Source organism: Ipomoea nil, unplaced genomic scaffold, assembly GCF_001879475.1.
Source record: "Ipomoea nil cultivar Tokyo-kokei standard unplaced genomic scaffold, Asagao_1.1 scaffold1558, whole genome shotgun sequence".
Lineage (NCBI taxonomy): Eukaryota > Viridiplantae > Streptophyta > Magnoliopsida > Solanales > Convolvulaceae > Ipomoea > Ipomoea nil.
In genome coordinates this window covers 1,552,056-1,577,493 of record NW_017617986.1, presented here as the reverse complement: position 1 = coordinate 1,577,493, position 25,438 = coordinate 1,552,056, and the positions used below count along the sequence as shown (strand labels likewise).

General features: G+C 42.1%; 1 protein-coding gene and 1 long non-coding RNA gene across 2 annotated transcripts; both read left to right on the top strand.

Moving 5' to 3' along the window:
* The first annotated feature begins 12,643 nt into the window (after window positions 1-12,643).
* On the top strand, window positions 12,644-13,258 carry LOC109189568 (coatomer subunit beta'-2-like). The gene is made up of 2 exons (XM_019340180.1): window positions 12,644-12,774; window positions 13,056-13,258. The coding sequence occupies exons 1-2, from the start codon at window positions 12,670-12,672 to the stop codon at window positions 13,206-13,208; spliced, it is 258 nt and encodes an 85-aa protein (XP_019195725.1). The 5' UTR covers window positions 12,644-12,669; the 3' UTR covers window positions 13,209-13,258.
* Window positions 13,259-13,635: 377 nt separating this feature from the next.
* On the top strand, window positions 13,636-19,721 carry LOC109189569. Its single transcript, XR_002055580.1, has 5 exons — window positions 13,636-14,303; window positions 14,401-14,435; window positions 14,604-14,671; window positions 14,851-14,920; window positions 19,593-19,721. It is a non-coding gene; the product is annotated as an uncharacterized LOC109189569 (long non-coding RNA).
* The last annotated feature ends 5,717 nt before the right edge of the window (window positions 19,722-25,438 follow it).

Sequence of the window (25,438 nt, the reverse complement as noted above, 5' to 3'; positions counted from 1 at the left end):
TGGATACATGTTCTTTATGATATTGTCTTTATAAAACTGTTTATCGTTGATTAATATGTTATCCCTACCTGTCGAGTCTATTCCCGGTTTTAAAGCTAGAGTCTCCTAAGTATATATCTTCCTGCTTCAAAATGGTTTTATATATATATATATATATATATATATATATATATATATATATATATATATATATATATATATATATATATATATATATATTGTATTTCAACGCGTTGGAGTGGGTTACCAGCATCACTCGTTGAACAGATATATTTGGCTTTCAGGCACAGACGATTAGCTTCCGGAGCGCGCTAGAAGAACTTGGATTAGATAGATAGTTTCCTCCTTTCGGCCTGCGTGCCATGACATTGTATTGAGGATATTTAGATAGTTTAGCCTGTGCATCTGAGTCCTCCAGCTCAGATGTGGCATAGCACCCCGCACACTTATATTTAGTAATGCTCTGTTTGGGATTTCATGAGAAATTTCCCTTATTATATAAGTTTTAAAAGTTTCAAAATTTCGGGGTGTTACAGTTGGTATCAGAGCCTAAAGTTTGACCCTATGATAAGACTCTTAAGATAAGACTTTAGGATATTAAGCTTGAACTCTATGTATTTAGGAACATAGGATACAGAAGTCATAGGACGCGCGGTGAGATTGTGAGTATGCCCATCATCACATAACCCTCCCACACTCTACCCTTCGAATAATCTAAAAAACTCCCCCTTCACTTATCGCATCAAGGTAAGGGTGCAACACTCTAACTCGACATTGCTATAAACATTGGCTCAGTAGATCCGCAGCATGGCACCAAACAGAAGACAATCAAGAACCCCGGAACCCACCACACACGATCCCCTGGCTCAAACTCTACAGCAACTAACCCAAGTCACCCAAGCACTAAGCGACGTAGCTCTCCGCAACAACAGACCACCTCCACCAAACACAAACTCAAAAGTCGCCCGACAAGTTTCAAATCATCGACCACCCACTTTCTCGGGAGAAGAAGATCCCGCGATCCTTGAGGAATGGATTCGAACTTTCGACAAGATTCTAGGGTTGGTAGAATGCCCAGAAGAACGCCGTGTAGAGATAGCCTCGTTCTACTTCGGACACGAAGCAGACCTTTGGTGGATCCACGAGGGACCCACTTACAGACAGGAACCAGGGTTCAACTGGGAAAACCTAAAAACACGACTATGAGAACTATTCTACCCAGCACACATAAGAGCAACCATGCACGAAGAGTTCATCCACCTGAAACAAGGAACGACTTCTGTCATGGAATACCATAAACGGTTCCTCGATCTAGCACGCTTCGCACCAGAACTGGTCCCCACAGAGGTGACCAAGATAGAACGGTTCATATCAGGCCTCAACTTCGAAGCCCGAAAAGCACTAATGATAAGCGGACCCCGGACCCTCAACGAGGCTTACTCCAGTGCGGCCAGTCTCTATCGAATCCAACTACTACAACGTGGGGTTCAGGAATAGATTCGAAAAAGGAACACAGGAGGTGGGGCACCACCTATGAAAAGATTGAAAAAAGACGCTAACACTAGACCAAGCAATCCAGCTGGCCAAAGGCCATCCCAGGGAAATAACGAAACTAGTACAAGGGGTTTCTCCTGCCCAAGATGCAACAAGGACCATAGAGGCAAAGACTGCATAGGAAATCCCTGGCGATGCTTCAACTTCGAAGGGGAAGGACACAAGTCCTTCCACTGCACTCAGCCCTCGAACTCACGCCCTGTAGTCGTGGGCCAACGCGAAGGCACAAGCAATCAAGGGAATTACGGTGCTCCCAGAAAAGTGTTCGTCATGAGCCGCACACAAGCAAAACTCGAAGGCGAGGGCAACCTCGACGAAGGAAACATGGCCCCAGGAGATGAAGATCCCGCAAGCCCACCAGAAGAAAACCAGGGAGACGAGTTCTATTTAGGATAACTAGCAAACTCCCTGTAACCACCCGCGTAGTAGAATTACTTGTTTAGATTAGCTACTTCGGAATTATTATATATAAATAAGCAAAATCAAAATAATTTAGCAAAAAGAGAAAGGACTAGACTACCCCGAAAGCCCGCATCAACAACAAGAAGGACCAACCAAAATCTTCCACCACTAGAAGACAAAAGAAGGAAAAAGCCAAGGAATACACAACAAAGAAAACTAATGCTGTAACACCCCAGATTTTCAAGACATTTTAAGCTTATATAATAAAGGTAATATCTCATTACATCCCAAAGTATATCATAAGTGTACGGGGTGCTATGCCACACCTGGGCTAGAGAACCCAGGTGCACAGGCTGTCTAACTAATATCCATTGAAACACAATGCATAATATGGCACGCAGGCCGAAAGGGAAACTACTCTACTTCTACGCTCCAGTTCTAGCGCGCTCCAGTGCTCTAGTCCTCTGTGCCTGAAAGCCAAATATATCTGTTCAGCAAGAGATGCTGGTAACCCACTCCAACGCGTTGAAATACAATACATATAGAGATATATATAGATATACGAAAACCATTTTGAGCATGAAGATATATCCTACGAACACTAGCTTTAAAACCGGGAATGACTCGACAGATAAGGCCAGACACAAGCACAGTTATAACGAGCATATGCAGTTCACGACAGATAAGGCAGATAAGGCAAAGCATAAACAATGATCATAACCCAACATGAACAATCCCCAATACAAATCCCATAGTCACATCCCCCAAGACACTCATAATCACAACTCATCCATATCACAACACATAACACACTTTGTTGGCGCCACAGGACCAATCGCATGCCCATACATGAGGGTCAGCGCATATAGCTCAAACACGGCCCCGCAGCACCCTGCCCTGTATCGCAACACGGAGGGGTCGATCTCAACCGACCGATGAACCGTAGCTCATCATAGTGTTTGATCGCAACCAAACAGTGGACCGCAGCCCAAGAGAATGTCATCTGACCGCAGCCAGGAAAAAGGACGAACCGCAGCTCGTATAGAAACGTTTGATCGCAACCAAACAGTGGACCGCAGCCCAAGAGTATCAATCTGACCGCAGCCAGCTTCTGAACCGCAGCTCAGGATAACCAATCCGATCGCAACCGAATTAGGGTAACACACACACATAACACATAGCAAGCACATGCAACCCACATTACACATTGGGAAGGGGGAGAAAACGTATAACAAAACCTATGCGTGACTCATCACATACTAGGAATAGTCCTAAGGGGTTCATACTTCTACCACCTAGGTCAACGGGATACCAATTCAACTAGCATGCAATATAATGGACTCGTAAACCTACGAACGGCACCCGAAATATCAAACTAGACATAGGCACGATGAACGGAGTCCGTTGGGACACCACGGGGAACGGGGAAACATCAAACGGGGAAGTCGGGATCCCAAGTTGGGGGAATTTCCAGCGGGTAGCCGGTGGGTGGGGGCCACCCGCCGGCTGCCCGCCGGTTTTACTGTTCCGGGCAGCGGGTCGCCGGCGAGCAGCTGCCCGCCCGCCGGCCACCCGCTGCCGGGCGGTGTTTCTCGGCACCGGGTAGGTGGCGGGTCCCCTACCCCCCACTGACTCTTTTCACACACTTTACGCCCCGGGAACCGTTGTGGAACCCGAAACCATGCTTAGACACTTTACAACGCAATTAACGACAACACGTAGACAATTAACGAATCGAATACAAGAAACGAACGGCACATAACCTATCATGCTTTTCTAAATATAATCAACACCCAAACATGCGATTTCCCCACCCGATAATCCAAGAATAAGATCATACGATACAACCTAGGGTTCTAATCACTTTTATATCAACACGAATACGGTTCGTCTTCTAATTGCAAGATTCGGTAAGAATAACACATAAACATCAAGAGCATCACACCATTATCAAGAACGACACATAATCATCAAGAACTCTACATAATCATCAAGAATTCCATAATCATCAAGAATCTCCCAATATTAAGATTATCAAGATCCCCCATGGGATCATTATATCAATCATTAATAATAATCATCACCAATCATTAATACACAATAATATGGGGAAACCCTAAGGGGGAATCATAACTATGAAAATAGGTTTTGTTGAGACACGGGTTACCTCTTAGCCTTAATTAGTTCCTTGGCTATGAAGGGTCTTTCTTTAAGCTTTCTTGCTTTCTTCTAGGGGAATTCTTGGAGCTCTCCTAGGGAGGTGGGGCGTTTAGGCGTGTGGGAAGTTCTAGGTGTCTCCTAAGTCCCTTATTTATATATTTAGGAGTCCTAATTAGGAACTAATATTATAGGCTTGGGAGGTGGGGCGTTTAGGCGTGTGGGAAGTTCTAGGTGTCTCCTAAGTCCCTTATTTATATATTTAGGAATTATATATTTAGGAGTCCTAATTAGGAACTAATATAGGCGTCTCCTAATTAGGAACTAATATAGGCGTGTGAACTAATATTATAGGCTTGGGAGGTGGGGCGTTTAGGCGTGTGGGAAGTTCTAGGTGTCTCCTAAGTCCCTTATTTATATATTTAGGAATTATATATTTAGGAGTCCTAATTAGGAACTAATATAGGGAAGCGTGTGGGAAGTTCTAGGTGTCTCCTAAGTCCCTTATTTATATATTTAGGAATTATATATTTAGGAGTCCCTTATTTATATATTTAGGAATTATATATATTTAGGAGTCCTAATTAGGAACTAATATAGGGAAGCGTGTGGGAAGTTCTAGGTGTCTCCTAAGTCCCTTATTTATATATTTAGGAATTATATATTTAGGAGTCCTAATTAGGAACTAATATAGGGAAGCGTGTGGGAAGTTCTAGGTGTCTATTTATATATTTAGTCCTAATTAGGAACTAATATAGGGAATTATATATTTAGGAGTTAGGAATTAATATTCCTAATATAGGGAATTATATATTTAGGAGTTAGGAATTAATATAGGGAAGCGTGTGGGAAGTTCTAGGTGTCTATTTATATATTTAGTCCTAATTAGGAACTAATATAGGGAATTATATATTTAGGAGTTAGGAATTATATATTAGGAACTAATATAGGGAATTATATATTTAGGAGTTAGGAATTATATATTTAGGCTTGCTAATTCTATTCCTTTCGGAACTAAGGATTGGGTTTAGCAAGTTCCTTTCGGAACTAAGGATGGGGTTTAGGGGTTGGGTTTATATATGAGGGCCCATGGACTATGGTGGGCCTTTTTCCCTAATTAATTATTATGATTTATTCCTTCTTTTGGGCTTATTGATTGATTAATTAAATGGTTTTAGAGGCCGTAACACGGGGTGTTACAAATGCTATCAATGGGAATGGAACCTGAAACCTCTCATTTGCAGGGCTAAAGCCTTAACCACTAGGCTATAAGTATTTCTTAAAACCTCAAGGGAACACTCCCTTTTCAAACCCCTACAAATCCCTAAAAATCCCCAAAATCCCCAAATCAAAAACCCTTCTCCTTCTTCCACACACTCTCTCTCCCTCTCCGTCTCCCTCTCACCTCTCTGTCGACCCACACCACCCGAACGCCACCACCGTCGCCCCATCAGCTACCACCTCCAAACAACCGCCGGGAACCACCCCAAGCGACGCCACCACCGCACAACTGCCCGCAACACCACCACCGCCCGGCGCCCACCCGGTCGCACCCCACTGCCACACGCTGCCACTCCCCGCGCAACCCCCAACTCCGCCCTGGTCCACCGCCACTTCACTAAGGCCGAGCCATGCCGAAAGTCCTTCACCGTCGGAGAAGCCACGCCACCGGAACCCTCGCCAGAACCTCGCCGGAGCTCGCCGGAAGTCCGCCGAAAAAAAAAATGCCACCAAAAAGAAATCTCAAAATGCCGAAGAATCCCCTCGGAATCCGCACCCCGGAGTGGAGCAACGCCGACTACACCGTGATCGGAGGTAAAGCCCTCGAACCCGACCAATTCTCCCCGAAGTTGGTCGATATGCTTAAGTTTCAAGGACTCTTGGACACCTATCTCACAATCAAGGGGGATACATACCCCGAGTTGGTGAAAGAATTATATCACCACTTGATAGCCGTCAAACGGGGTGATAAATTGGAAATCACTGCTAAGGTCCGAGGCAAGGAGATCATACTCTCCGAAGACCGCTTGGCCAAACTCTTGAGACTGACCACCACGGGTGTGTCAGACTACAACCGAAAGGGGTGGATCGGTAGTGTAACACCTCGTGTTACGGCCCCTAAATTAAAATTAATTAAATTATCACCCACCCTAAAAAGGGAATTAAAATCCATTAATTAGCTAAAAAGGGGGCACACCATGGTACATGGGCCCTTATCCCTAAAACCAATCCCCTAGTCCTATAGGAAATAGAATTAACAAACCAATACCACTTATACCCTAATTAGGACTCTTAAATATATAAATAGGGATATAGGAGGCACCTAAACCTTACACCACACATAATCTCTCCCCACACAAGAAGTTCCAAGAATCCCCTTAGGAGAAATTAAGAAAGAAGAAATCTTAAAGAAAGACCCTTCATAGCCAAGGAAATTAATTAAGGCTAAGAGGTAACCCATGTCTCAACAAAACCTATTTTCTTCGCTATAATCGCCTTCCTTGGCCTCCCTCTATATTCTTGTGTCTTGAGGAATTCTTGTATGATAATTGTGTTATGTTCTTGATGATTGATAAGATGATTTATATGCATTCTTGATAATCTTGATGATCTTGATGTTGAAAAAAAGTTCTTGATTTTGATGTGATGATTCTTGACGAATCTTGATATTTCTTGATGTTAAAGATAAAATATGATCTTGATGATTTGGGTGGGATTAGAGCCCTAGGTTGGATTGGGAATTTGTATTGTGATGTTCTTGATTATATTTGGATGGGAATTCGCATGTTCGGGTGTTGTTTATATTTAGAAGTCGTAATAGGGTAAGTCCTATGTGATTCTTGCTTTTGATCCGTTAATTGCCTATGTGGTGTCGTTAATTGCGTTTAAAAGTGACTAGGCATGGTTTCGGGTTCCACGAAGATTCCCGAGATGAATATATGATAAAGGAGTCAGTGGGGGGTAGGTGGGGGTAGGGGAACCCGCCACCTACCCGCTGCCCAAAGAACACCGTCCGGCAGCGGGCAGCCACCGAGCAGCCGCCTGCCCGCGGCGACCCGTTGCTCGGAACAGTGTTCTCCGGCGGGCAGCCGGCGGGTGGCCCTCCACCCACCGGCTACCCGCTGGTCCGTACCCCACCCCGGGTCTTTGGCTTCCCCGTTTGATGTTCCCCGCTCCCCATGGTGTCCCAACGGACCCCGTTTGTCGTGCTTGAAATCTAGTTTGATGTTTCGGGTACCATTCGTAGGTTAGATGAATCTTAGGGATTGCATGCTAGTTGAATTGGTAACCCGTTGAACTAGGTGGAAGTTGTATGAACCCTTAGGACTACTCTTAGTCTGTGAATGATCACACGTAAGTTTATTTATATGTCTTTCCCCTCCCCATATGCTACTATGTGCTCCGATGTGTTATGTGTTGCATGATCCCCCATTTTGGTTATTGGCTAATTGGGTGGTTCCCGGACTAAGGTTCGGATGTCGGCTGAAGGCCGAATGGATTGTTCCCGGACTAAGGTTCGGAAGTCGGTTGAAGACCGAATGGATTTTTCCTGGACTAAAGGTTTGGAAGTGGCTGAAGGCCAAATGGATTGTTCCTGAGCTAAGGCTCGGAAGTGGCTAAGGTCAAATTGATACACTTCTTGGGCTGCGATCCAATTATGGGCCTCGGTGCTATGACCCACCGACCTGAACGCGCCAGGCGATGTGTAGGGCCAATAAATCGAGGAAGGCTGTAGTCCACCGACATGAGTAATCAGGCGGTGTGTAGGGCTACAGCTGGCTGCGATCCACTGAGTGATGGGACAACGGTGTGTAGGGCCATAGTCTCCCAGGATCTTCGCCCACCGACTGAGTATAGCTCAGCGGTGTGTCGGGCTTGATCCGCTATGGTCCACCGACTGTGCGCATCAACGGTGTGTAGGGTCGTAAGTCCCCCCTTGTAAAGGGGATCGCGGTCCACCGACTGGGTGCGTCAGCGGTGAGCCTGATCGTGGTCCGACGTTGAGTTCATCAGCGGTCCTCGTAGGGTTGGTTGCGATCAACTCCCCTCATACCACGGTACTGAGGTAGGGTGCTACGGGGCCGTGTTAATGCTATAAGCATTAACCCTCATGTTCGGGGCATGCGATTGGTCCCGTGGCGCCATCAATGATTATGTGATATGAATGATGAATGAATGATGATATGTTTGAATTGAAAAGTAATCTGTGACCTTAGATGCGTATTCCTTATGATGTTATCTCTACTTAACTGTTTATTACTGTTTGATGTGCTTATCCCTACTTGTTGAGTCTATTCCCGGTTTTAAAAGCTAGAGTCTCCTAAGTATATATCTTCTTGCTTCAAAATGGTTTTCCTATATCTATAACTATATATATATATATACCTATATTGTATTTCAACGCGTTGGAGTGGGTTACCAGCATCTCTCGCTGAATAGATATATTTGGCTTTCAGGCACAGATGAGTAGGCACTAGAGCGCGCTAGAGATCTGGAGCGTAGAATAGTTAGTTTCCCTTTCGGCCTGCGTGTCATGCTTATGTATTGACATCATTGAGGATTTTAGTTAGTTTGCCTGTGCACCTGAGTTCTCTAGCTCAGGTGTGGCATAGCACCCCATACTTTTATGCTGGATTTTGGGGATTTAATGAGGAATTACCTTTATTATATAAGTTTTAAAAGTTTCAAAATTTGGGGGTGTTACAGGTACCCAAGACACGAGATATAAGGATTATCTCGGGTACCTACTCGGGAAGGAAGAAGGCTTCACCTCGGCCACCCGGCCAAACAGGAAATGGCTAACCACCGAATAAAAGATACTGATCATGATTGTGACGGATAGCTTGTTGCCTACAAACAACAAGAGTAAGGATGTGGGAAGCCTAGAGTGAACCTTTTCCTACTTTCTAAAACACAAGATCAAGTTCAACCTACCGGCCCTTATGCTAAAACACATGGAATTTTGCAAGGGAAGCAACCGACTTAGCCTGCCCTACGGAATGATCCTAAGTTGGATCATGGAGAAAAAGGGAGTAGACCTGAGCCACACAGAGGTCAAACCCGCAAGCGGCATGGTTTTCAATGCCCAGAACCTCCGCCGCAATGACATCTACTACACCGAAGGGGGACAATACATCACCCTCGAGGAGGTTTGCCTTAAACCCGAGGAGGAACGAAGGGAATTGGTTGATCGACTGGATATCTCCAACAAAAAGCTTAAACGGGCAATGCAAGAATGTGGGGGACTGGAGGGAAATGAGGAACAAGATGAGGATAGCGAACCTAATCCACCGGCGCCCGCACAGGCAAAGGGAAACCCAAGGGGCTGAAATGAAGAGTCCATCAACGAGCACATCCTCGCGCAGCTCACCCGGCAGAACCAAATCATGGACGAAGGGTTCTCATCCCTAATCCACGCAACACGCGCACTAGACCAGAGGGTGGCAGCAATTGAGACCATATTTGGCACTGCGGGGCATCCAGCTCAGGAGCAGGAAACCAAGGTAGACCCAAACTTTCCAACCACCACCTCACCAGAAATCCAGTCTACCCCAGCAAAGACATCACGTGGAGCCACATTTTTTAATCAGGAGGCCAAAATACGTGACGTCCAGGGGTGAAAGAATGGATCCACGCACCGACTTCGGGGACGAAGCCTCTTGTAAGGGGGGAGAGTGTAACGCCCCGTGTTACGACCCCTAAACCAAACTAATTAATTAATTACTTACCCTAAAAGGGAATTAAAATCCATTAATTAGCTAAAAGGGAGCCACCATAGTCCATGGACCCTTATCCCTAAAACCAACCCCTTAGTCCTATAATGAATAGAATTGGCAAGCCCATACCATTTAGACACTAATTAGGACTCTTAGCTATATAAATAGGGGCATAGGAGACACCTAGAACCCACACCACAATAAAACTTTCACCACACAAGAACTCCCAAGAATTCCCATAGGAAAAATCAAGAAAGAAAAAAATCTTAAAGAAAGACCCTTCATAGCCAAGGAATTTAATGAATTCCCATAAGAGGTAACCCATGTCTCAACAAAACCTATTTTCCTTGCTATAATCACTAGTATAAAAAACATCAATAAAATCAACTAATTCGCATCCAAAGTGAAAACTTTGGACGCCTAAAATGTAGTGCAGTGGCATTTTTATAATTAAAATGTCACTATATAATTTTATTTTTTTTTAAACAGTATTGGCGTCCAAAGCTCTATACTTTCGACGCCTATGTGAAAAACTCTCTATTATTCGCGTCCAAAGCGCAATACTTTGGACGCGAATAATTGAAGCCCATTCCTAACACATGTCCAAAGTGTCACTTTGAACGCGATTTATTATTTTTATCCTAAAAGCCCTAGCACCGCATCATCTCCATCAGATCGCACCGTCGTCCATCTTCATCCTTCGTCGACGCCGTCCATCTTCATCCTTCGTCGACGCCGTCCATCACCTCTCCATCGTCCCCGCCGTCCATCGTCATCCCGTCGTCCATCGCCGCACTGTCGCTGCTCGCCGTTCGACGTCCCCTCCGCTACCGCCCAAGCTTGTCGCCGCTGCCGCCCAAGCTCGCCGCCGGTGGAGCATGAAGCTATACGGACTTGTACGTGTACCGGTTCTCTCTCTCTCTCTCTCTCTCTCTCTCTCTATATATATATATATATATATATATATATATATATATATATATATATATATATATATATATATATATATATATATTTTACGGATTATCTGTATGAAAGAAATTAAACCAAATTGAATAAGTTTATCCAGTTCATCCCTTTTTCTTGTCTCCCCTACCCCTCTTCTACACCTTACCAAACACAAAGCACAACCTTAATTAGTACATCTTTGAGTGTCGAATCTTTTGAGAGTTTCCCTCTGCCTCTTCCCCATGAATCTGCACTGTGAGAGGTTTATTTGTTGGATGTTTAAGGTTTGGTTGGCTGAAATGGGTTACTTAAATAAATTATTGAAAAGTTAGTACCTGATATGATGGGTGTACAGGTCTCTACTCATCTATGTATGCATTGATGTTGTCTTTTTCTTGCTATTTAATTTGTAGTGTTTTCTGTTAATGGTATAACAAGGGTACTTTGCTCAATTCCATCTTTCTGAACCTTGTGACAGTGAGGAGGTTGTCCTTGTTAGGTGGAATCAGAAGCATGAGACTTTTTTAGCTTCAAGTTCTGGCAGGAAGATTCTTGTTTGGGATATTAGCAGGTATTTCTTCAATACTGTTATATGGTGCATAGCTATATCTGTGAAGAATTCAAGAAATGAATGCATTGTTATATGAGTTTTTTACTTTTCTTGAAATTTCCCTGTCAAAAATGTCCCCAAATTCAAAGATAGATATACAAATGCAAGAAGTAAACAAACCTGTGTGTAATTCACTCTTTTGGCTTATGATTTTCTTATATGCAAAATTTGTAAATATCAACAAGTGTATAAAACTTAAGTTAGATTTTTGGTACCATAATCTAACTTGACTTGACATACACTGGTCCATTTTTTATTTATAATCCTTCCCTAAATATGGTTGCGGATTCCCCGAAATTCATTTTTGATTTCTTTGTTAAGGTATAAAGAATGGTTCTTGTTGCCGGTGTATGTATTTATTATATCAAGTTCTTACTTTTTAAAGATTTTATCTTTTGATACTGATTCAAATTTTTTTTTTCAGCAACCTGCAGCAATAGCAGGTAGACAAGGAACAAGCCTCCCAAATTCAGATAACAGATCAGTTCAATTCCCATTGCTGCTTGGAATGTGGTTATTGGCTTTTTCCTTGTGGTAACACCCTATACTCACCATTTCTTTTAATGATGGCTGGCATTTTAATTAGAGTGCATATAGATTTGATAGTTGTTTTATTGCAGCCTTATTGCATTTTTCTACAATTTTTTTAGAGCATAATATAGAAGCAGTACTGCTTCTGAAGTCCTGCTGACGAAAAATGGTTGCTAATACTTTATATCCATTCTATTATTGTGAGGGAATAAAACTGGGGTAGACTCCACGGTTACGTTTGCCTCTTAAATTTAAAGATGGGTTCCTTCTTGCTTGCCTGGATCCACCCACTTCAATTTATTAAAGAGTTAAGCTAAGCTCTTCAAAACTAGTTGCTATATGTACAGAAACTGATTTTAGAAAATTGCTAAGACCATGAAACTGCTCTTAGAAATTTCCAGCGAGCTGTACAACTAAATTCTAGATTCGCATATGCTCACACTCTCTATGGTCACGAGTATGCTTTGTTTCTCTTGACATAACATTCAACCAGGATTTAGTCTTAGTTATAGTAGTGACAATCAATTTCTCAATAATATATTATACTAAAGTGCGCTTTCCTATTTATTTTGGTGCTTTTATATTGAGAATAAGATTATAATTTGTTCTCAGGTATGTTGCTGTTGAGATTGAAAAAAGGACCTTAATAAGGTTCATCTAATGTGAAATTGGTTTTTAACTCGGTTATCAGGTTGTCATCATTAGTTTCTCATTTCCTCTGCAGATGTAGACTTCCACCAGCATCTGAATATGTTAATCAAGTCTGATAGATCAACAATCAACCTCGTCGAGGCTTTCAGGAACATGAGGATGGATGAAGAGCAACCCCTTCAGAATGGAGACTTGGATCATGAGGTATGTATTGTCAATTACAAAATGGACTATTATATGCATATTTTTGAAAAATGAGAAAATGGAAATCAACAATTTACATTTATATGAATGGCTTTATACAAAGATGTTTCCTTGTAACCTGTAATCCCTGTTCCTTTTTCATTCTCTACATCCATTTTAATCCTGCAAAGTAACTGAATTTTTTGACCCGTTTGAGACTTTTTCTATTCTAGTCACTAAACACTACTTGGGTATCTTCATTTTGGGCTGTGTTTTAGTTTTTCATTTGCTTTCTTGTGCAAGTTGCGGACCAGAATGGGGATGAGGTGCAAGGTGATGCTCAAGAAGAGACTCTTCTGGTGGATGCTGATTCCGTTGATGGTGCAGTACTCATTAATGGAAATGGGACTGAAGAACAGTGGGGTATGAATAATGAAGGAGAAGAATTAGCCTAAAAGCAATTTGTTGGACCGGTATGAAGTTCCTAGTTTTGTTGCTGGTGATTAGTTCAATTTCTTTTAGCTACTATTTCTGACTTTTTGTTCTTGCTTCCAAATTTTGTCTTTTTCTTTGTCCCACTTGATATAATATATGGAGTAGTGTAATTGCTTTTTGACAAGTTGACCTCACAAACTTTATGACTTGTGAAATTACTACTTGTGACAATTCCTTTACATTTCAGTTTTACTAGAGCTTTACAATATCGGATGGGAGACAATTAATACTCATTTTCCCTTACCACATTCAGGTATGAACCAATTAACCACACTTAGACAATTAATACTCATTTTTTGCTCATTTAGAACTACTAATTGTGTGGATTTTTATTTGGTGATTCAACAATGATTTTACTGTGTTGTATAAACCATTTTGAGATTTTATGGTGATTACAGAACTAAACCTTTACAGTAGGAGTCACGAAAGCAAAGCACAATTATAAGAATGTATCATGGCTATGTGATACGAAATTTTGTTTTTCTCCACTGCAGAGAGTTAGATTCTCAACATCTGTCCTGTTCAGTTTGAGCATATAGGACAAGTTCTTTGTTATATGTACTCAGAGGTTTGTACTGTTTATCGCATTACATTACATTACATTACAGGTTCTAGATGCTGATTCAAAGAAAAGGTGAGCCAACCCTCATTTTTTCTCAAACTTTAATGCTATAGTTTCCTCTCATGCTAGCTCTCTTTTCCCTTGTACCAGTGCTTCACTAAACAACCAAGATTTGGAAATGGTTATTAGTTATGTTCTACTTATTTGACAGAGTTCTGTGAAAAGTATTCATGTTCTTTTAACTGAATTTAATTCTTTTCTACTTAACTAATGAACTGCTAAGCAAATATTGTAGGGCAGTCGGCTTATTTGCATCTATACATGCCTTTATATGTTTGTTAGGAACTTTTGAAAAATATAGCTCCTACATGGATGAATGAAGAAGGACCCTGAAGCTGATAAAGCTTTTGGCTGGGTACCCTGAAGCTGATAAAGCTGATTCTCCCTTAGCATGTGGATTGGGATTGGGAACAAAAACTAACCTTAAACCTCCGTATATCTTCTTATTATCTTGTTTATAAGCAGAAAATTTTGGATTAGTTTGTGAGATCCTCTAATTTGTTTCTAATCTGATTTGATCTGCACTGCAGAATGCATTCCAAGTTGCTTTCTTTTTCTGGAGTTGGTAAGCACTATACTGTCAAATTTTCAATGGATTTTTGGGTGTCCTTTTCACATCAATATACAATATTATATATATATATATATATATATATATATATATATATATATAGGTGTACTGTTGTAACTACAACAACACTACCCTCTCATCTTTTTTTGTGTGATAATGCAGGTTAAGTTTGGTTTACCTTCTTGCTTCCATAAGAATGCTGCAGACATAGCCATCAGGCTGTCAATGGGGTGAGTAGTAGTTCAACCACAAATTTAAAACACCTCACATCTCTCTTCATTTATTATAATTTTTTTTTAGTAACAAGAAAAACTCGACACAAATTTAAACCACCAATTTACACTAAAAATTGGACCAAAATTTACTTCATTCTAAGGTGTTGAACTGAAAATTTGTTTTTTCTCTGAAGATGTAATTGAGAGGCTTAATGTTTTGAGGGGCAGAGGCATGACTTCAATGTATTCTTGGTCTTGCAAGAGGTAAAGTAGTCCCAAGTCTTTGTTTTCTTGTTGTTTGTGTGAATTTCAGCTTTTAGGCCTTAGTTTTACATTGATTTTGGGTATTGAGGTTCTGTGATTGTTTGGATTCCCAAGACATTTTTCTTGCTTTGAGCATGAGGATATTTTATGTGGTTGATAAAGGTTATCACAATATTACATCTTAAGTAATTTATTTTAATTGTTAACATTTAGAATTTGTAGTTTATTTGTAGTAAAATGTTATATGAATTGAAATTTTAGATTGGTGTGTTTTAGTTGATAGAATTGGTGTGTAGTATACATCTTAAATTGATTAATGTTGAAATATATTATTTGGTAGTTATGTTGGGATGTACAGGAAAATATTGGTAGTTTTATAAAAAAAAAAATTTTTTTTTTTAAATTTCTTTTTACTATACGCGTCCAAAGTTCAGAAACTTTGGACGCGTATAGTATTTTTTTTTTAAATAAGTGAACACCATACGCATCCAAAGTTCACGAACTTTGGACGTGAATTATCATTTTTCGCGTCCAAAGTTCTTCAACTTTGGACACGAATAATCATTTTGTGCGTCCAAAGCTACTTTGGACGCAAATTAGCCTTAACTTTGGACTCGAATGACTGTTTCTGTACTAGTGAATCTTCTTCTTTGGCTCCTTCTATATGCTTGTGTCTTGATGAATTCCTTTATGATAATTGTGATATAACTTGATGATTGATGGGATGATTTTATGTGTGATCTTGATGATCTTGATGTTGAAAAGAAGTTCTTGATATTTATGTGATGATTCTTGATAAATCTTGATGTTTCTTGATGTTAAAAATAAAATATGACTTTGATGATTTGGATGGGATTACAGCCCTAGATTGAATTGGGAATTTGTATTGTGATATATATTTGGGTGGGAATTTGCATGTTCGGGTGTTGTTTATGTTTAGAAGTCATAATAGGATGTGTTCTATGTGATTCTTGCTTTTTGATCTATTAATTGCCTACGTGGTGTCGTTATTTGCGTTTAAAAGTGTCTAAGCATTGTTTCGGGTCCCACGGAGGATCCCGGGACGTTTATTTTAATAAAGAGTCAGTGGGGGATAGGTGGGGGTAGGGGAACCCGCCACCTACCCGCTGCCCAAAGAAGCACCGCCGGCAGCGGGCAGCCGACTGCCCGCCGGGCACCCGTTGCCCGGAAGCTTGTCGCCGGCGGGTGGCCCTCCACCCACCGGCTACCCGCTGGTCGTTGCTCACCTCGGGACTTTGGCTTCCCCGTTTGATGTTCCACAACCCCCCGTGGTGTCCCAATGGACTCCGTTTGTCGTGCTTGAGTCTAGTTTGATGTTTCGGGTACCATTCGTAGGATTAAAGAGTCTTATGTATTGCACTCTAGTTGAATCGGTAACCCGTTGGCCTAGGAGGAAGATGTATGAACCCCTTAGGAACTATTCTTAGTATGTGGATGACCACGCATAAGTTTACTTATACGCATTCCCCTTCCCAATGTGCTAATATGTGTTACTATGTGTTATGTGAGCATGATACCCCAATTTGGTTGCGATCAAATGGGTTATTCCTAAGCTGCGGTTCAGAAGTTGGCTGCGGTCAAATTGGTTACTCATGAGCTGCGGTTCATTCTCCTGGCTGCGGTCAGTGATTCACTTCTTGGGCTACAGCCCACATGGGCCTCGTGTGCTATGGTCCACCGACTGGACGCGCCAGCGATGTGTAGGGCCACTAGCCTGAGGAAGGCCATAGTCCACCGAATGAGTGATCAGGCGGTGTGTAGGGCTATGGTCGGCTGCGATCCACCGAGTGATGGGCCAACAGTGTGTAGGGTCGTAGTCTCCGAGGATCATCGCCCACCGAATAAGTCCCTCAGGCGGTGTGTAGGGCTTTGATCAGCTACGACCCACCGACTGTGCTCGTCAACGGTGTGTAGGGCCGCAGTCCACCAACTGAACGCGTCAGCGGTGTGTAGGCTTGTGATCCACCGTCGAACTATCGGCGGTCTATACGGTTGGTTGGGATCAACCCCTTCATGCTACGGTATGAGGTAGGGTGCTGCGGGGCCATGTTAGTGCGATATGCACTAACCCTCATGTTCAGGCCATGCGATTGGTCCCGTGGCGCCACCAAAGTGTGCTTGTGTGATAAGATGATGATTGAATGATGATATGAATGGTTTGAAAGTGAACTGTGACCTTAGATACATGTTATTTATGATATTGTCTTTATATAACTGTTTATCGTTGATTAATATGTTGTCCCTACCTGTCGAGTCTATTCCCGGTTTTAAAGCTAGAGTCTCCTAAGTATATATCTTCCTGCTTCAAAATGGTTTTCCTATATATATATATATATATATATACCTATATTTCAACGCGTTGGAGTGGGTTACCAGCATTACTCGCTGAATAGATATATTTGGCTTTCAGGCACAGACGATTAGCTTCCGGAGCGCGCTAGAAGAACTTGGATTAGATAGATAGTTTTCTCCTTTCGGCCTGCGTGCCACGACATTGTATTGAGGATATTTGGATAGTTTAGCCTGTGCATCTGAGTCCTCCAGCTCAGATGTGGCATAGCACCCCGCACACTTATATTTAGTAATGCTCTGTTTGGGATTTTATGAGAAATTTCCTTTATTATATAAGTTTTAAAAGTTTCAAAATTTCGGGGTGTTACAACTATAATTTTCTTCTTTGTCTCATTCTCTATGCTTGTGTCTTGATAAATCATTTATGATGATTATGATATGATCTTGATGATTGATGAGATGATCTTATGTGTTGATCTTGATAATCTTGATGATTATAAGAGGATCTTGATAATTGTGTGATGTTCTTGATTTTAAAGATAAACTACGATTTTGATGATTTAAATATGATTAGAGCCCTAGGATAAATTGAGAATTTTCGTATTGTGATGTTCTTGATGTATTTGGGTAGGATCTCGCATGTTCGGGTGTTGTTTATGTTTAGAAGTCATGTTAGGATATGTTCAATATGATTTTTGGTTTTGATCCATTATTTGACTACGTGGTGTCGTCGTTTATATTTAAAAGTGTCTAAACATGGTTTCGGGTTCCACAAAAGATCCCGGGACCCAAATATTGGAAAAGAGTCAGTGGGGGGTAGGTGGGGGTAGGGGAACCTGCCACCTACCCGCTGCCCCATTTTGGGCTTCGCCGGCAGCGGGCAGGCGACTGCCCGCCGGGCACCCGCTGCCCGGTTTCTCGCCGCCGGTGGGCAGCAGGCGGGTGGTCCTCCACCTGCCGGCCACCAGCTGGTTTTTCCCACTTCGGGATGGTGGTTTCCCCGTTTGATGTTTCCCCAACCCTCGTGGTGTTCCAACGGACTCTGTTTATCGTGCCTAAGTCTAGTTTGATATTTCGGGTACCGTTCGTAGGATAAAAGAGTCTTGTGTATTGCATGCTAGTTGAATTGGTACCCCGTTGACCTAGGTGACAGATGTATGAACACCTTAGGATTGTTCCTAGTATGTGGATGACCACGCATAGGTTTCATTATACGTTTTCTCTCCCCTTCCCAATGTGTTATGTGTGCATGATCCTCCAATTTTAGCTGCGATCAAATTGGTTATACATGAGCTGCGGTTCAAAAGCTGGCTGCGGTCAGAAATATACTTTTGCGCTGCGGTCCACCGTTTGGTTGCGATCAAACGTTTTGCATGAGCTGCGGTTCATATTCCTATCTGCGGTCAGAGATTCACTTCTGGGCTGCGGTCTACCGTTTGGCTGCAGTCAAACGTTTTGATGAGCTGCGGTTCATCGATTGGCAGCGGTCAACCCCTTCATGCTGAGGTATGAGGCAGGGTGATGTTTTTCCCCGTTTGATGTTTCCCCGTGTCCCGTTGTGTCCCGTTGTACCCCGTTTGTCGTGTGTGAGTCTAGTTTGAGGTATCGGGTACTGTTCTTAGGATAAAAGAGTCTTGTGTATTGCATGCTAGTCGAATTGGTATCCTGTTGGCCTAGGAGGAAGGTGCATGATCCCTTAGGAGTGTCACGAGTGGTTTAATGTGGTTTGTCACGTATGAGTTATATTAGGATAAGTGTTCCCCGAGGATTCCCCCTTGTTATGTGTTAATGTGGGTTGCATGTTGCTTGGATTCTATGTTATTTGTGCTTGATACCCCAATTGGTTGCGATCAATTGGCTACAATGACTATCTAATAGGTTGAGAACCATCAGGTATTAACCCGACCGGTTGCGATCGATCGGCTATACAGGCAGTTGGATGGGTTGAGAACCATCGGCTTAAAGTGATGCAGGGCCATGTCAGGGCTATATGCACTGACCCCTTGGCAATGGAACTCAAGCTTCGGGTCATGTGAATGGTCCTGCGGCACCACCATATGTGCATACGTGTCTTATTGTTGATTGTGACTGAGATAGTAATTGGATATTGATACAATTGATATTGGATAGTCTTGTGACCTTAGGTTGCGTACTGGAATCTTTATGTGTGTGATTAATTATATTGAATGTGACTGCTATTGCTTGATTGAGTTTATTCTCGGTTTTAAATTAGAGTTTCATAAGTACATATGTATTCCGACTTCAAAATGATTTTCCTTATATATCTACCTATATTGTACTTAACGCGTTGGAGTGGGTTACCAGCATTATTCGCTGAACAGATATATTTGGCTTTCAGGCACAGATGAATAGCTCCGGAGCGCGCTAGTCGGACCCGTGAACCTAGCTAGATTAGCTCTATTATCGGTCTGCGTGCCTTGAAGTTGTACTAGATATTGTTTGATGATTTCTTATGTTTGGATAGTTTAGCCTGTGCATCTGAGTTCTCCAACTCAAATGTGGCATAGCACCCCGACAATTATGTTTAGTTTCATGCTCTGTTTGGGATTTGATAATAGAATTGCCTTTATTTCATAAGCTTTTAAAGTTTTAAAATTTAGGTGTGTTACACCAACCTTCCTTTTTTACCACCCATTTGGGCTAAGACTTTTCCAATAAAATGGGTGCGGGTCCCCAAGACCCCATCATTTAGTATAAAGTATAAGTGCACTTACTTATTTGAGCAAGATTTTTTTTTTTTTAGAGTTTTTTGTCGTGGAAGAGAGAAAGGTAAAAATAAATAAATAAATAAATAAATAAAAGGTCACCTAATGCTCCTAGCAGGCACGCACCAACATAGTTGTTTTTAATTTTTATTTTTAAAACCTTTTTCAGAAAACTTGGACCAAAAACTCATAATAGCCTAGTAACCCTTTCCGGCTCGTACCCCTCGCCTCTCTCCTCCACCTAGAACAAAACTTTACCAAAACTCATCTTTTTCTTCTTAAGGGAATGCTCTTATGGACTTATGGGTTACCAAGAATAGTATTGCTAACTAGTATCCAATAATTCAATCTTTTGGAGTAATACCAAGAATTTTATTTTTTTATTTTTTCCAAAAATGCACCCATCAATTTATCTACCTAGGTTGCCAAAAGTAATACAATACGTTTTCAATAGCTATATTGCTCACCACAAGTCTAGGTCTAACGTATCAAACTAAACATCAGTGAAATCAAAATTGGAGTAAAAACTAATGAACAATTTATCTACTAATTTTAGTACTTAAAAATGAAATAAGTATCAAATTAATTTTTAAGTATAAAAAATAGTGCAAAAAACAACTCTAATGAATTAGCATACATGAGCAAAATAGTATAATTAGGCTATAATTTTACAAGTGCTAACTAAATTAACACTTGATGAAGCCATGATGCTTATGTGTAATGAGAATGTCACGTATTATAACAAAGTTGTTAAAAACTTGTGAGAAAGCGACAACTATTAGATAGAGCGACGAAACGACAAGGTATAACAAAGCAAGACGTTCTCACAAGAAGCAAAGTCAATGGTTCAGTCAACACTCAAAGAAATTAAAAAAATTAAGTCATAAAGGATATGAAATTAGGGTTTGAGTTGCAAGTCGTAACCTTCTCCAATCTTCCAAAAGGGGCAACTCCACAACTCATCACTGCCAACCCAAATGCGGGCTTCCTCGTTCTCTCAACTCCAACCCGAACTACAATCTCCTACAACTCTGCAACGAACCTGGATGGTGAAGCTAATAGTATGGAAAGAGGGAGGAAGGGTGGAAAGAAGAAAGAAGGAATTGGCTAAGGAGTGTGGAAGAAGAGGGTAAACGACGTCGTAAGAAGAGCCTAACCGGAATCAATTAAACAAGCCTCAGACGACGTCGTTTTTGGACTAGCCGTTGGAGTCGTTAAAATTAAATAGAACGACGTCATTCCGTGTATCCGTTAACAGCGGTTATCCCATCTTACGACGACGTCGTTTCATTCATCCCTTTCAACAGGCTCAACGGGTGGATCCGGGAATATAGGAATAGATTGTTGCTATTTTGTTGGATTTTCTGCTTTAAATTGTAGCCAAGGTTGGATAAGCTTTTATGCTGAATAATAAACACTTTCTCTCTTCTCTTAAATTCTCTCAACTCTAATTTCTTCCCCATTCTCTTTCACCCCAAATCTGATCCATACTTTGAAGGGCATACGAATTGGTATCAGAGCCCATGGAGGACCATTTTCGCAGGCTTGAGGCCACAGTGGTTGAACTAAACAGCAAAATCGACAATAGAGCTAAAGCTACCCAGGACTCAGTGACTGAGCTCAGCACCCAGGTGACTTCGTTAACTGCACAACTTGGTAATCTAGCTAACCAGTTTGGGAGCCTGAAGGAGGAGATTATCTAGCTAATTCGGTTGAATAGACCAGCCGCCCCTATCCTTCCTACCACCCCAGGGCAATCATCTGTCCAATGCCAAGTTCAGGAAGGTGCGTAACCGGTAGGCAGGCCTGATAAGGCACCAATGCAGGAATTGGAGGAGGATGAGAATGAGCCTGGCCTGGGGTCACCATTGGCAGTTGGTCCAACAGATAGAGCCAACCTGGATTGGGCTCCACGAAGGAGGCCAGGAGCTGAGGGCAGAATGGGGCCAGTAGTACCACAACAAGACTTCCTCATGAGGTATAAAAGTGAATTTCCCACTTTTGATTATGCTCATACTAGGCAGTGGGTGATTAGGTGTGAAAAATTTTTTTATCCTTGCCCATATTCCCAGAAATGAAGTACCTAACCTCTTATATGTGCACTTAACTGGGAAGGTGGGGTTATGGTATGATAGTTACATTCATGGTTTGAGGGAGAAATTTCACTGGCCTAGATTTGTTGAGGCTATATGTAGAAGGTTTGGGGACAGCAAGGTCTCTGTGATTGAGGACTTTGCTGCCTTCAAACAATGGGGGAATGTGGATGACTTTACTGATGAGTTTGAGGAATTTAAGAGCCTGCTGTTACAAATTCACCCTTGCCTTACTGAAACATATTTCATGGAAAACTACATAGCTAGGCAGAGGCTGAATCTTAGGTGTTTTGTAAGGACTGCAAGACCTAGAGATTTGGCTGATGCTATTTGGTTTGCTAGGCAATATGAAAGGGGCTTTAAACCTGTTGATACTCCCAGAAACTCTGCCTGGAATACCAGAAACACCCAGCCCACTAAAACAACCAGCTCTAGCTCAAATAGCCCTCTACCAAATATCCCTATCCCCAAGCCTACAACCTCTACCCAAACCACTGCTGCGAAGACCCCTAAAATAACCCAGTTCAGAAATCAACTTAGGGAGCATAAAAGATGCTTTAGATGCTTTGATCCATGGTAGCCTGGGCATAAGTGCAAGGGGCCAACATTCAATATTATTGAGGATCAGGACGAAGAGGATGTTCCCATTCTGATTGAACACCCTGAGGATGAACAGACAGAAGTAGCAGGAGTTTCCTTATGTGCTGTAGTATGGGAGGAAGGACTCAACACCATTAAGCTATTGGGAATGGTGCAGAAACAACCCATTGTCATCTTGGTAGACAGTGGTAGCACCCATAGCTTTTTGGATCCCAAGATCCTAAGCCAATTAAGAAGAAAACCACAGAAATGTACCCCCTTGACAGTAACTGTTGCTAATGGAGATCAGATAACCAGCGACTCTATGTGCTCTGAATTGCAGTGGCACATTCAGCAGGAGAGTTTTGTTAAAGGGTTTAGACTCCTCAGACTTTAAGGGTGTGACATGGTGCTGGGGATGGATTGGGTGGACCAGTTTGCACCCATTCAATTATACACCAGGCCTGTAACACCCCGTGTTACGACCCCTAAAACCAATTAATCATTTAACCAATTATCCAAAGAAAGAATTAAATTACAATAATTAATTTGGAAAAGGCCCACCATAGTCCGTGGGCCCTCACCTCTAAAAGCCAACCCCTAGCCCTAAAAGGAATAGAATTAGCAAGCCCATAGTATTTAGATCCTAATTAGGACTCCTAGGTATATAAATAGGGGACATAAGAGGCACCTAGAACCCCCACCACAATAATCTCTCACCACACAAGAAGTTCCAAGAATTCCCTTAGGAGAAATCAAGAAAGAAGAAAGCTTAAGGAAAGACCCTTCATAGCCAAGAAATTAATTAAGGCTAAGAGGTAACCCATGTCTCAACAAAACCTATTTTCTTAGCTATGATCTCCATCTTAGGCATCCCCCTATATTCTTGTGTCTTGATGAATTGTTTATGATATTGATGATGTGATCTTGATAATTGGTGATATGGTTTTATCTTGATAATCTTGATGATGATAAGGGTTTCTTGATAATTGTGTGATATTCTTGAGGAATTCGGATTCTTGATAATTATGTGATATTCTTGATGAATTGTATTGGTTCTTGATGTTAAAGGATGAATTACGTTCTTGATGATTTAAATATAATTAGAGCCCTAGGATGTATCGTGAAACTCGTGTGGTGTTATTCTTGATATATTGGGTGGGAATTCGCATGTTTGGGCGTTAATTGTATTTAGAAAGCATGATAGGGTACGTGCCGTACGTTTCTTGCTTTTGATCCGTTAATTGTCTACGTGGTGTCATCGATTGCGTTTAAAAGTGTCTAAGCATGGTTTCGGGTTCCACAATGGATCCCGGGGCGTTTATTGTGAAAGAGAGTCAATGGGGGGTAGGTGGGGGTAGGGGACCCGCCACCTACCCGCGACCAGAATTGACGTCGCCGGCAGCGGGCAGGCGACTGCCCGCCGGGCACCCGCTGCCCGGAGACTTTTCGTCGGCGGGTGACCCTTCACCCACCGGCTACCCGCTGGAGATTTCCCACCTCGAGATCCCGGCTTCCCCGTTTGATGTTCTCCCGACCCCCGTGGTGTCCCAACGGACTCCGTCTATCGTGCATATGTCTGGTTTGATGTTTCGGGTACCGTTCGTAGGATAAACGAGTCTTATATATTGCATGCTAGTTGAATTGGTATCTCGTTGACCTAGGTGAAAGAAGTATGAACCCCTTAGGATTATTCCTAGTATGTGAATGATCACGCATAAGTTTCATTTTACGATTTCTCCCCTTTCCCAATGTGTCAATGTGGGTTGCATGTACCTGTTATGTGTTACGTGTGCATGATACCCCAATTTGGTTGCGATCAAATTGGTTATTCCTGAGCTGCGGTTCAGAAGCTGGCTGTGGTCAGATTTACACTCTCGGGCTGCGGTCCACCGTTTGGTTGCGATCAAACGTTTTACATGAGCTGCGATTCATATTCCTGGCTGCGGTCAGATGACTACTCTTGGGCTGCGGTCCACTGTTTGGTTGCGATCAAACATTATGATGAGCTGCGGTTCATCGGTCGGTTGTGATCGACCCCTCCGTGTTGCGATACGGGGCAGGGTGCTGCAGGGCCGTGTCAGAGCTATATGCGCTAACCCTCATGTATGGGCATGCGATTGGTCCTGTGGCGCCATCAAAGTGTGCTATGTGATGAGATATGGATGGTTTGATGATATGATTGTTATGAAAGCGTGACCATAGGATACATGCTAGTAAACTGTATATGCTTGATTATGACTATTGGCTGTGCTTATCTCTATCTGTCGAATCTGTTCCCTACGCTGGTGAATTGTGCATGCTTGATTATGACTGTTGGTTGTGCTTATCCCTATCTGTCGAGTCTATTTCCCGTTTTGAAAGCTAGAGTCTCTTAGGGTATATCTTCATGCTTCGAAATGGTTTTTCATATATCTATGTATATATCTATATGTATTGTATTTCAACGCGTTGGAGTGGGTTACCAGCATCTCTCGCTGAACAGATATATTTGGCTTTCAGGCACAGAGGAGTAGACACTGGAGCGCGCTAGAATCTTGGAGCGTAGAAGTAGATAGTTTCCCTTTCGGTCTGCGTGCCATGCTTATGCATTTACATTGTTGAGGATATTAGTTAGTTAGCCTATGCACCTGAGTTCTCTAGCTCAGGTGTGGCATAGCACTCTGTACTATTTATATTATGTTCTGGATTTAATGAGAACTTACCTTTATTATATAAGCTTCAAAATTTTAAAAATTTCGGGGTGTTACAGTTGGTATCAGAGCCTAAGTTTGACCCTAGGATAAGACTCTTAAGACAAGACTTTA